Source organism: Bombina bombina, chromosome 12 (assembly GCF_027579735.1).
Source record: "Bombina bombina isolate aBomBom1 chromosome 12, aBomBom1.pri, whole genome shotgun sequence".
NCBI classification, from domain to species: domain Eukaryota; kingdom Metazoa; phylum Chordata; class Amphibia; order Anura; family Bombinatoridae; genus Bombina; species Bombina bombina.
Genome location: NC_069510.1, coordinates 102932200 through 102946170, shown reverse-complemented (window position 1 = coordinate 102946170; position 13971 = coordinate 102932200). Strand labels below are relative to the sequence as shown.

General features: G+C 41.5%; 1 protein-coding gene across 1 annotated transcript in view; it reads right to left on the bottom strand.

Annotated features, from left to right (window-relative positions):
* Positions 1 to 13971, bottom strand: part of HUWE1 (HECT, UBA and WWE domain containing E3 ubiquitin protein ligase 1) — a 689948-nt gene that overhangs the window by 265398 nt on the left and 410579 nt on the right. Inside the window, exons 40-46 of the mRNA XM_053695471.1 lie at positions 7894 to 8061; positions 7544 to 7692; positions 7231 to 7297; positions 6806 to 7026; positions 6505 to 6716; positions 6183 to 6365; positions 5961 to 5979 (exon numbers count right to left, since the gene is read on the bottom strand). Of these exons, the coding sequence (XP_053551446.1) occupies positions 5961 to 5979; positions 6183 to 6365; positions 6505 to 6716; positions 6806 to 7026; positions 7231 to 7297; positions 7544 to 7692; positions 7894 to 8061 (1019 nt within the window). The remainder of the gene's footprint in view (positions 1 to 5960; positions 5980 to 6182; positions 6366 to 6504; positions 6717 to 6805; positions 7027 to 7230; positions 7298 to 7543; positions 7693 to 7893; positions 8062 to 13971) is intronic.

Here is a 13971-nt window from a genome sequence, read left to right as displayed (position 1 = left end):
AACTGCTTCAGAAGAAGAAAACACATCAAAATGGTAGAATTTAGTAAAAGTATGCAAAGAAGACCAAGTTGCTGCTTTGCAAATCTGATCAACCGAAGCTTCATTCCTAAACGCCCAGGAAGTAGAAACTGACCTAGTAGAATGAGCTGTAATCCTTTGAGGCGGAGTTTTACCCGACAACATAAGCATGATGAATTAAAGATTTCAACCAAGATGCCAAAGAAATGGCAGAGGCCTTCTGACCTTTCCTAAAACCGGAAAAGATAACAAATAGACTAGAAGTCTTTCGCAAATTTTTAGTAGCTTCAACATAATATTTCAAAGCTCTAACTACATCCAAAGAATGCAAAGATCTCTCCTTAGAATTCTTAGGATTAGGACACAATGAAGGAACCACAATTTCTCTACTAATGTTGTTAGAATTCACAACCTTAGGTAAAAATTTCAAAGAAGTTCGCAACACCGCCTTATCCTGATGAAAAATCAGAAAAGGAGATTCACAAGAAAGAGCAGATAATTCAGAAACTCTTCTTGCAGAAAAGATGGCCAAAAGAAACAAAACTTTCCAAGAAAGTAGTTTAATGTCCAGTGAATGCATAGGTTCAAAAGGAAGAGCCTGAAGAGCCCCCAGAACCAAATTCAAACTCCAAGGAGGAGAAATTGACTTATTCATTGTTTTGTACAAGCTTTGGTTTGTATAAAGCCTGTTATCAGGAAGATTAGCAATCTTTCTGTGAAAAAGAACAGAAAGAGCAGAGATTTGTCCTTTCAAGGAACTTGCAGACAAACCTTTATCCAAACCATCCTGAAGAAACTGTAAAATTCTCGGAATTCTAAAAGAATGCCAGGAAAAAATGATGAGAAAGACACCAAGAAATGTAAGTCTTCCAGACTCGATAATATATCTTCCTAGATACAGATTTACGAGCCTGTAACATAGTATTAATCACAGAGTCAGAGAAATCTCTTTGACTAAGAATCAAGCGTTCAATCTCCATACCTTCAAAATTAAAGATTTGAGATCCTGATGGAAAAAAGGACCTTGCGATAGAAGGTCTGGTCTTAACGGAAGAGTCCACGGTTGGCAAGAAGCCATCCGGACAAGATCCGCATACCAAAACCTGTGAGGCCATGCTGGAGCAACCAGCAGAACAAACGAGCATTCCTTCAGAATCTTGGAAATTACTCTTGGAAGAAGAACTAGAGGCGGAAAGATATAGGCAGGATGATACTTCCAAGGAAGTGACAATGCATCCACTGCTTCCGCTTGAGGATCCCTGGATCTGGACAGATACCTGGGAAGTTTCTTGTTTAGATGAGAAGCCATCAGATCTATTTCTGGAAGTCCCCACATTTGAACAATCTGAAGAAAAACCTCTGAGTGAAGAGACCATTCGCCCGGATGTAAAGTTTGGCGACTGAGATAATCCGCTTCCCAATTGTCTATACCTGGGATATGAACCGCAGAAATTAGACAGGAGCTGGATTCCGCCCAAACCAATATTCGAGATACTTCTTTCATAGCCAGAGGACTGTGAGTCCCTCCTTGATGATTGATATATGCCACAGTTGTGACATTGTCTGTCTGAAAACAAATGAACTATTCTCTCTTTAGAAGAGGCCATGACTGAAGAGCTCTGAAAATTGCACGGAGTTCCAAAATATTGATTGGTAATCTCACTTCCTGAGATTCCCAAACTCCTTGTGCTGTCAGAGACCCCCAAATAGCTCCCCAACCTGTCAGACTTGCATCTGTTGAAATAACAGTCCAGGTCGGAAGAACAAAAGAAACCCCCTGAACTAAACGATGGTGATCTGTCCACCACGTCAGAGAGTGTCATACAATCGGTTTTAAAGATATCAATTGAGATATCTTTGTGCAATCCCTGCACCACTGGTTCAGCATACAAAGCTGAAGAGGTCGCATGTGAAAACGAGCAAAGGGGATCGCGTCCGATGCAGCAGTCATAAGACCTAGAATTTCCATGCATAAGGCTACCGAAGGGAATGATTGAGACTGAAGGTTTCGACAAGCTGAAACCAATTTCAGACGTCTTTTTTCTGTCAGCGACAGAGTCATGGACACTGAATCTATCTGGAAACCTAAAAAGGTTACCCTTGTCTGAGGAATCAACGAACTCTTTGGTAAATTGATCCTCCAACCATGTTCTCGAAGAAACAATACAAGTTGATTCGTATGAGATTCTGCTAAAAGTGAAGACTGAGCAAGTACCAAGATATCGTCCAAATAAGGAAATACCACAATACCCTGTTCTCTGATTACAGACAGAAGGGCACCGAGAACCTTTGTAAAAATCCTTGAAGCTGTTGCTAGGCCAAACGGCAGAGCCACAAACTGGTAATGCTTGTCTAGAAAAGAGAATCTCAGAAACTGATAGTGATCTGGATGAATCGGAATATGCAGATATGCATCCTGTAAATCTATTGTGGACATATAATGCCCTTGCTGAACAAAAGGCAGGATAGTCCTTATGTAAGGACACCAACATTCAAAATGGTAACTATAACGATTCAATATTTTTAAATCCAGAACTGGTCTGAAGGAATTCTCCTTCTTTGGTACAATGAAGAGATTTGAGTAAAACCCCAGCCCCTGTTCCAGAACTGGAACTGGTAAAATTACTCCAGCCAACTCTAGATCTGAAACACATTTCAGAAATGCTTGAGCCTTCGCTGGATTTACTGGGACACGGGAAAGAAAAAATCTTCTTGCAGGAGGCCTTATCTTGAAGCCAATTCTGTACCCTTCTGAAACAATGTTCTGAATCCAAAGATTGTGAATTGAATTGATTCAAATTTCTTTGAAAAATCGTAATCTGCCCCCTACCAGCTGAGCTGGAACGAGGGCCGCACCTTCATGTGGACTTGGGAGCTGGCTTTGGTTTTCTAAAAGGCTTGGATTTATTCCAGACTGGAGATGGTTTCCAAACTGATAACGCTCCTGAGGGTGAAGGATCAGGCTTTTGTTCCTTATTGTGACGAAAGGAACGAAAACGATTATTAGACCTAAATTTACCTTTAGATTTTTTATCCTGTGGTAAAAAAGTTCCTTTTCCTCCAGTAACAGTTGAGATAATAGAATCCAACTGTGAACCAAATAATTTATTACCCTGGAAAGAAAGGGAAAGCAAAGTTGACTTAGAAGACATATCAGCATTCCAAGTTTTAAGCCATAAAGCTCTTCTAGCTAAAATAGCTAGAGACATATACCTGACAACCCTAATGATATCAAAGATGGCATCACAAATAAAATTATTAGCATGTTGAAGAAGATTAACAATGCTATGAGAATTATGATCTGTTACTTGTTGCGCTAAAGCTTCTAACCAGAAAGTTGAAGCTGCAGCAACATCCGCTAAAGATATAGCAGGTCTAAGAAGATTACCTGAACATAAGTAAGCTTTTCTTAGCAAGGATTCAATTTTCCTATCTAAAGGATCTTTAAAGGAAGTACTATCTGCCATAGGAATAGTAGTACGTTTAGCAAGAGTAGAGATAGCCCCATCAACTTTAGGGATTTTGTCCCAAAACTCTAATCTGTCAGATGGTACAGGATATAATTGCTTAAAACGTTTAGAAGGAGTAAATGAATTACCCAAATTATTCCATTCCCTGGAGATTACTTCAGAAATAGCATCAGGGACAGGAAAAACTTCTGGAATAACTACAGGAGATTTAAAAACCTTATTTAAACGTTTAGATTTAGTATCAAGAGGACCAGAATCCTCTATTTCTAATGCAATTAAGACTTCTTTAAGTAAAGAACGAATAAATTCCATTTTGAACAAATATAAAGATTTATCAGCATCAACCTCTGAAACAGAATCCTCTGAACCAGAGGAATCATTATCAGAATCAGAATGATGATGTTCATTTAAAAATTCATCTGAAAAATGAGAAGTTTTAAAGGAACTTTTACGTTTACTAGAAGGAGGAATAACAGACATAAGCCTTCTTAATGGATTTAGAAACAAAATCTCTTATGTTAACAGGAACACTCTGAGCATTAGATGTTGATGGAACAACAACAGGTAATGTAACATTACTAAAGGAAATATTATCTGCATTAACAAGTTTGTCATGACATTCATTACAAACAACAGCTGGAGGAACAGATACCACAAGTTTACAGCAAATACACTTAACTTTGGTAGATCCAGCACCAGGCAGCGATTTTACAGAAGTATCTTCTGACTCAGGGTCAATCTGGGACATCTTGCAATATGTAATAGAAAAAACATAATATAAAGCAAAATTGATCAAATTCCTTAAATGACAGTTTCAGGAATGGGAAAAAATGCCAGTGAACAAGCTTCTAGCAACCAGAAGCAATAAACAATGAGACTTAAATAATGTGGAGACAATAGGGACGCCCATAATTTTTAGCGCCAAAAATGACGCCCACATTATTTGGCGCCTAAATGCTTTTGGCGCCAAAAATGACGCCACATCCGGTAACGCCGACACTTTTGCCGCAAAAAAACGTCAAAAAATGACGCAACTTCCGGTGACACGTATGACGCCGGAAACAAAGAAAAAATTTTTTTGCGCCAAAAAAGTCAGCGCCAAGAATGACGCAATAAAATGAAGCATTTTCAGCCCCCGCGAGCCTAACAGCCCACAGGGAAAAAAGTCAAATTTTAAGGTAAGAAAAAAATTGATTGATTCATATGCATTATCCCAAATATGAAACTGACTGTCTGAAATAAGGAACGTTGAACATCCTGAGTCAAGGCAAATAAATGTTTAAACACATATATTTAGAACTTTTATATAAAGTGCCCAACCATAGCTTAGAGTGTCACAAAAATAAGACTTACTTACCCCAGGACACTCATCTACATGAAGTAGAAAGCCAAACCAGTACTGAAACGAGAATCAGCAGAGGTAATGGTATATAGTCGATCTGAAAAGGGAGGTAAGAGATGAATCTCTACGACCGATAACAGAGAACCTATGAAATAGACCCCGTAGGAGGAGATCATTGAATTCAAATAGGCAATACTCTCTTCACATCCCTCTGACATTCACTGCACGCTGAGAGGAAAACCGGGCTCCAACCTGCTGCGGAGCGCATATCAACGTAGAATCTAGCACAAACTTACTTCACCACCTCCATAGGAGGCAAAGTTTGTAAAAACGGATTTGTGGGTGTGGTGAGGGGTGTATTTATAGGCATTTTGAGGTTTGGGAAACTTTGCCCCTCCTGGTAGGAATGTATATCCCATACGTCACTAGCTCATGGACTCTTGCTAATTACATGAAAGAAACTACAACTAAACACCACATACTCTTCACCATCTCCGTGGAGATGCTACTTGTTCAGAGCGGCAAAGAGAATGACTGGGGGGCGGAGCCAGAGGGGGGGCTATATGGGCAGCTTTTGCTGTGCTCTTTGCCATTTCCTGTTGGGGAAGAGAATATTCCCACAAGTAAGGATTACGCCGTGGACCGGACACACCAATGTTGGAGAAACTAACTATAATACACCACTCTCCTCTTACTACCTCCATCTTTGTTGAGAGTTGCAAGAGAATGACTGAATATGGCAGTGAGGGGAAGAGCTATATAGCAGCTCTGCTGTGGGTGATCCTCTTGCAACTTCCTGTTGGGAAGGAGAATATCCCACAAGTAATGGATGATCCGTGGACTGGATACACTTAACAAGAGAAATATCTATTTATCCAATCACAAGAGACAAATGTATGCAGGCACCAATTATCATACACTAGTGGGAGCTGCTGCTATGTGCGTATTCATTTTTTAACAAGGGATACTAAGAGAACAAAGCACTTTTGAAAATAGAAGTGAATTTAAAAGTCTTAAAATGACATGCTCTATCTGAATCATGCAAGTTTCATTTTGACTTTCCTATCCCTTTAATTTGCATGTATAAGCTGTCTTATGATATCTAAATTACATAAGATATTGATGTTTACACAGGGTTCTGCCCTTTTTCTATAATGTGGCATTTTAAAGGTGCAAATATTCCAAATATATTCTGGTCCCAAGCAGTTTGGATTAAGGGTTTTCTACCTATACAAAATAATTTTGTAAATGTATGCAAAAAATTGAAATGATAAATTAAAAGGCAACAGAATGGACAAATATTTATGCATTAAAGGTCCTGCTTTCTCATAGTTGCTAACTCAAAAACTCACCTAGATAAATCGAGGCTGTGAGGAACTCGGGCCAAGTCACTGACAAGTCCCTTTTTCAGGAAGAGACGAATAATGTTGTTCATGCCATTGTGCTGGGTTTTGGTGGTTGCTGTGCTGTAGAAACTAGAGGTGGATGGACAGGACTCCATGATTGTGCTAATAATGCACATTACAGCTTGCAACCTGCGAGTCAAATGGCCTTAATTAGTCACTGCACTCACTTTGTGGATACAATATTAATGTTTACACAGTAAATGTAGACCATGAAATATAGTAATAGCGAACATGCAGTATTTCATCCCTAGGATGGGTTTTCTCTTACCTGGCATGTTTGTCAGTACTTTCAGCCATAGCCAGGGCTCGGCCAAGGGCTGCTTTCACCTCATTCACTAGAGCCACCTGGGCATCGGTACCACTTCCAGCAGCAGCTAGGCTGGCAAGAAACAAACGTGCCAAGGCAGGTGTATCCTTATCTTCCGAATTTTGTGTGTGCGGTAAGAGATGATCTAACACAAAAGCTAGTACACTGCAATCCTGTTGCACAGAAGGAGAAACAAAAAGGTCCATTTACAAATCGACCAATATACTTTAAATTAACCACAGCTTGCCACTGTGTAACTTACCTCTTTAATTAGCTCAGACTGGCCTGCTGTATAGTTGTAGTTGGCAATAAGTGTGGCAATGCCAACATAGGACCTGACCAGCTCTGCCAAAAGCCGTAGGATTGTAGAGGTGGGAAGCAGTGGCTTACTGCCCTTAGCTTTCTGTTTTGCTTCTTCTGAGTTGCGATCTCCTTCCTTATCCTTCTTCACCCCCTCTCGGTTCTCTTCTGGTGTCAACGCTGCTAAGAGAAGAGAAGAGCAAAAAGTTCCAATTACAGTACAGTAGGAATAGTGGTTAAAACCTAGCATATCTTTTAGTTAATTATGACCATCCTAGTACTAACCAAACACACACAAAAAGAGATATAGAAGAAAGAGAAGAGATAGAGAAGAAAGAGAAAAGAGACGAAATAAATGTTTAATTAAAACAAATGCCAAAAACTAACCTTCCCCTTGGGGAGTACCAGATGGAGGGGTCTCTGTAGAAGAGCTATCTGCTGTAAACACTTGAGCCTATAATGTTGGAATGAAAATGGGGGGGAGGGGGGGGGGGGGGGGAGAACACTTATGTAACGTTACACCGCCAATAAAATAATTTAAAATTAGCCATTAAGATGTTTTCTTTAGTTTTTGGAAAAAGCAATTTGCATTCTTTGTGACGTCACAAGATGAGACCAATAGCTCTATTGAAAACCAATATTTTTTTAATCATTGAACATTTTTTGTTTCTAAAATTTCAACATGAGAAAACAGACTTACATTGATGGCAAAGCTGTTTTGGGCATCAAAATCACTTCCCTGCCTGGTGAGGTCACGGTACTGCTGGAAAACCTCATCGCCCATGTCCTGCAGAATCTGGCTGACTTCTTGGTTCATTGCCACAGGTTTCGGCTCGGTCTTTTCCATCACTAGAAAATAATGGTTCTCATACAACATTCATAACAAATTGCAAAAGCATGAGCTATAGAAATACTTTACAAGTTTTGACACACGTATTAAATATTACTAATAAATGGGTATATATTTCATTTAAAAGTTCATTAACACTTTTTACACAAGGAAATGAGAATATACCTCAGAAAGGGATGAAACTATCAGCAGGGACTTACCTTCTTCTGGAGCATGGTAAGCTGCTAAGGCATTCAACATGTCATAGATTACTTCCTTTATTGTATCAGGGGTGGCAGGAAGGGTGGAGGGTTTCACAGGGGTTGTCTTCACTAACTGTACAGCATTAGGGCCCTTGATTCTGAGGTTCTCAAATTCATCATCAGAGGCTGCGAAATGTGAAAATATCAATTATAATTAAAATACTGGGAACAAAACGCTTATATTGGTTAATTAATAGAAGGCTTGTAAAAAAAAAAAATGCTGAAAGTATCTAAGTTTGATGTGATGCTAAAAACTGATCTGTAATGAGAGGTCAGATATGGCAACAACTTACAGATTGGTCATTTATTTTTTTAAATATTGTATCTAAAGTTTCCCTTTTCTAAAATTCTTTGAGAAACCGTGCAATACTTACAAGACTTCTTAGATAATATCACTAGACCAGAGATCTTTAGAAAATTGGGTCTTTTGACACTTTTTGAAATAGCGCCCCAAATTGTGATAAATATGACTAGCAAACCAGCTTACGAGCTCAGGATAAAGAATCTATGACACAATCAGAAACCTCTCTTGGACAGCATTAGGCGAGCATTCTCCACACAGCTTCATAGAACCTAGATTTTAGGAAAGAAACTGACCTTGAGAAGGTGGTCCTCTTGCTGTGGTAACTTCCAAGGAGGAGAATAAGACATCCTCATGAGGACTGCAAACCAAGTCCTGCATGGCCATGCTGGAGTAATTAAGATCCTGAGGCCCGCTCTTGTTTGATGCGGGTGACCACATGTGGAAGAAAAGCAAACTGAGGAATCTGATAAACATGAACTTCACGGAACCGCTAACGCTGCTTGAGGGTCCCTTTGTCTCGACCCATATTGGGCAGCTTTGGTATTGAGGCGAGATGCCATGAAGTTTATCTCTGGAACTCCCCACCTGAGAGATACCACCTGATGAAAAAATAAAATAAAACACTCCCAGGGCAGGAAAGCCTTTCCGCTTAGGAAGTCCGCTTCCCAATTGTCTACCCCCGAAATGTGGCAATTGTAGGACTTCACCCACTGAAGGATGTGAGACACCTGTCTCATAGTCAAGGAAATCCTTGTTCCCCCATGATGATGGTTATAGGCTACAGATGTAATGTTGACAGAACGAAGTTGAGACCACGTCATCAGAGCATTGAAGATGGCCCTCAGTCCCAGAAAGTTTTGGAAAGGGAAGACTCCTCCAGCGACCTGGTCCCTGCGCCTTGAAGAGCCCCATACCGCCAGCAAAGTGGACTGGCGACCATAGGCAGAATCTACCAAGATGGACTCAAAAAGCACACGCATTGAGACAGGAGGTCCTGAGAGAGAACCTCTCGAAGGGTGGACTAGGATGATCAGCTGGGACAGATTGGAATGATTGCCGTTCCTCTGCCTGAGCATCCATAGGAGTAGAGGTCTCAGATGGAAGTGAGCAAAAGGAAAAAATATCCCTGGAAGCTACCTTGAGATCCACCACTTCCATACATTGAGCCACAGAGGGCTGAACAGTGGACTGAAATAAGCGACAGGAAGATAGAAGCGTGTCTCAACGCTAATCCGCTAAAAAGATCTGCATGAAAACCGAATCAACACACCCTGGAGTTGGGAACAAGCAAGCTCTTGCCCAGATTTAACATCCAACCATGGAACTGAAAGAGACACGGAAGTGAGCCAGAGAGAGATTTTGCTAAGGGAAAAGATGGAGCCCTCAGTTCTATTGATGTCATGAAATGACTCTCCTGGAAGGATGGATCTGATAGTTTCCATCTTGAAAGAAGGAACCTTCATAAACTTGAGACACTAAAAAAAACAGAATTTATGTTTACCTGATAAATTACTTTCTCCAACGGTGTGTCCGGTCCACGGCGTCATCCTTACTTGTGGGATATTCTCTTCCCCAACAGGAAATGGCAAAGAGCCCAGCAAAGCTGGTCACATGATCCCTCCTAGGCTCCGCCTTCCCCAGTCATTCGACCGACGTAAAGGAGGAATATTTGCATAGGAGAAATCATATGATACCGTGGTGACTGTAGTTAAAGAAAATAAATCATCAGACCTGATTAAAAAACCAGGGCGGGCCGTGGACCGGACACACCGTTGGAGAAAGTAATTTATCAGGTAAACATAAATTCTGTTTTCTCCAACATAGGTGTGTCCGGTCCACGGCGTCATCCTTACTTGTGGGAACCAATACCAAAGCTTTAGGACACGGATGATGGGAGGGAGCAAATCAGGTCACCTAGATGGAAGGCACCACGGTTTGCAAAACCTTTCTCCCAAAAATAGCCTCAGAAGAAGCAAAAGTATCAAATTTGTAAAATTTGGTAAAAGTGTGCAGTGAAGACCAAGTCGCTGCCTTATATATCTGATCAACAGAAGCCTCGTTCTTAAAGGCCCATGTGGAAGCCACGGCCCTAGTGGAATGAGCTGTGATTCTTTCAGGAAGCCACGGCCCTAGTGGAATGAGCTGTGATTCTTTCAGGAGGCTGCCGTCCGGCAGTCCCATAAGCCAATCTGATGATGCTTTTAAGCCAAAAAGATAGAGAGGTAGAAGTTGCTTTTTGACCTCTCCTTTTACCAGAATAAACAACAAACAAGGAAGATGTTTGTCTGAAATCCTTTGTAGCATCTAAATAGAATTTTAGAGCACGGACAACGTCCAAATTGTGTAACAAACGTTCCTTCTATGAAACTGGATTCGGACACAAAGAAGGTACAACTATCTCCTGGTTAATATTTTTGTTGGAAACAACCTTCGGAAGAAAACCAGGCTCAGTACGTAAAAACCACCTTATCTGCATGGACCAGATAGGGCGGAGAACACTGCAGAGCAGATAACTCAGAAACTCTTCTAGCGGAAGAAATTGCAACCTAAAACAAAACTTTCCAAGATAATAACTTAATATCTATGGAATGTAAGGGTTCAAACGGAACCCCTTGAAGAACTGAAAGAACTAGATTAAGACTCCAGGGAAGAGTCAAAGGTCTGTAAACAGGCTTGATTCTAACCAGAGCCTGAACAAACGCTTAAACGTCTGGCACAGCTGCCAGCCTTTTGTGAAGTAAAACAGATAAAGCAGAGATCTGTCCCTTCAGAGAACTCGCAGAAAATCCTTTCTCCAAACCTTCTTGTAGAAAGGAAAGAATCTTAGGAATTTTTATCTTGTTCCATGGGAATCCTTTAGATTCACACCAACAGATATATTTTTTCCATATATTATGGTAAATTTTTCTAGTTACAGGCTTTCTAGCCTGAATAAGAGTATCTACTACAGAATCTGAAAACCCACGCTTTGATAAAATCAAGCGTTCAAACTCCAAGCAGTCAGTTGGAGGAAAACCAGATTCGGATGTTCAAATGGACCCTGAATAAGAAGGTCCTGTCTCAAAGGTAGCTACCATGGTGGAGCCGATGACACATTCACCAGGTCTGCATACCAAGTCCTGCGTGGCCACACAGGAACTATCAAGGTCACCGAAGCCCTCTCCAGATTGATCCTGGCTACCAGCCTGGGAATGAGAGGAAACGGTGGGAATACATAAGCTAGGTTGAAGATCCAAGGTGCTACTATTGTATCCAATAGAGTCGCCTTGGGATCCCTGGATTTGGACCCGTAACAAGGGACCATGAAGTTCTGTCGAGAGGCCATCAGAACCAAGTCTGGAATGCCCCATAATTGAGTTATTTGGGCAAAGATTTCCAGATGGAGTACCCACTCCCCCGGATGCTCCTCCATCGCCAGGGAACTCCTTGTTACCCCCTGATGGTTGATATATGTAACAGTCGTCATGATGACTGATTGAAACCTTATGAATTTGGCCTTTGCTAGTCTAGGCCAAGCCTTGAGAGCATTGACTATCGCTCTCAGTTCCATTATGTTTATCGGGAGAAGAGAGTCTTCCCGAAACCATAGACCCTGAGTTTTCAGGGATTCCCAGACCGCGCCCCAGCCCACCAGACTGGCGTCGGTCGTGACAATGACCTATTCTGGTCTGCGGAAGCTCATTCCCTGTGACAGGTTGTCCAGGGTCAGCCACCAACGGAGTGAATCTCTGGTTATTTGATCTACTTGTATCGTCGGAGACAAGACTGTATAATCCCCATTCCACTGTCTGAGCATGCCCAGGTGCAATGGTCTTAGATGAATTCGTGCAAAAGGAACTATGTCCATTGCCGCAACCATCAACCCTATTACTTCCATGGACTGCGCTATGGAAGGAATAAGAACAGAATGAAGTACCTGACAAGAGCTTAGAAGTTTTGATTTTCTGGCCTCTGTCAGAAAAACCTTCATTTCTAAGGAAACTAATATTGTTCCCAAGAAGGGAACTCTTGTTGACGGGGACAGAGAACTTTTTTCTATGTTCACTTTCCACCTGTGAGATCTGAGAAAGGCTAGGACAATGTCCGTATGAGCCCTTGCTTTTGACAGAGACAACACCTGAATCAGGATGTCGTCCAAGTAAGGTACTACTGCAATGCCCCTTGGTCTTAGCACCGCTAGAAGGGACCCTAGTACCCTTGTGAAAATCCTTGGAGCAGTGGCTAATCCGAATGGAAGTGCCACAGGTAATGCTTGTCCAGAAAGGCGAACCTTAGGAACCGAAAATGTTCCTTGTGGATAGGAATACGTAGGTACGCATCCTTTAAGTCCACCATGGTCATGAATTGACCTTCCTGGATGGTAGAAAGGATCGTTCGAATGGTTTCCATTTTGAATGATGAAACCCTTAGAAACTTGTTTAGAATCTTGAGATCTAAAATAGGTCTGAATGTTCCCTCTTATTTGGGAATTATGAACAAGTTGGAGTAAAAACCCATCCCTTGTTCTCCTAATGGAACAGGATGAATCACTTCCATGCTTAACAGGTCTTCTACACAGTGTAAGAATGCCTGTTCGAAGATAATTGAGACCCGTGGAACCTTCCCCTTGGGAGTAGTTCCCTGAATTCCAGGAGATAACCTTGAGAAACTATTTCTAGCGCCCAAGGATCCTGAACATCTCTTGCCCCAACCTGAGCAAAGAGAGAAAGTCTGCCCCCCACCAGATCCTTCCCAGATCGGGGGCCAACACTTCATGCTGTTTTGGTAGCAGTGGCAGGTGACTTGGCCTGCTTACCCTTGTTCCAGCCTTGCATCGGCCTCCAGGCTGGCTTGGTTTGAGAAGTATTACCCTCTTGCTTAGAGGGTGTAGAATTTGAGGCTGGTCCGTTTCTGCGAAAGGGACGAAAATTTGGCCTATTTTTAGCCTTAAAAGACCTATTCTGTGGGAGGGCGTGGCCCTTTCCCCCAGTGATTTCTGAAATAATCTCTTTCAAGTCAGGGCCAAACAGTGTTTTACCCGTGAAAGGGATGTTAAGCAAAAGCGCTCTGCGCGCCACGATAGCAAACCCTGAATTATTCGCCGCTAATCTAGCTAATTGCAAAGCGGCATCTAAAATAAAAAAGAGTTAGCCAATTTAAGAGCTTGAACTCTGTCCAAAACCTCCTCGTACGAAGATTCTTTATTAAGCGACTTTTCTAGTTCTTCGAACCAGAAACACGCAGCTGTAGTGACAGGAACAATGCATGAAAATGGTTGTAGAAGGTAACCTTGCTGAACAAACATCTTTTTAAGCAAACCCTCTAACCTTTAATCCATAGGATCTTGAAAGCACAACTATCTTCTATAGGAATAGAAGTGCGTTTGTTTAGAGTAGAAACCGCCCCCTCGACCTTGGGGACTGTATGCTATAAGTCCTTTCTGGGGTCGACTATAGGAAACTAATTTCTTAAATATAGGGGGAGGACAAAGGGTATGCCGGGCCTTTCCCACTCCTTATTTACTATGTCCGCCACCCGCTTGGGTATAGGAAAAACATCGGGGGGCACCGGAACCTCTAGGAACTTGTCCATCTTACCTAATTTCTCTGGAATGACCAAATTGTCACAATCATCCAGAGTAGATAATACCTCCTTAAGTAGTGCGTGGAGATGTTGAAATTTAAATTTAAAAGTTACAATATCAGGTTCTGCTTGTTGAGAAATTTTCCCTGAATCTGAAATTTCTCCCTCAG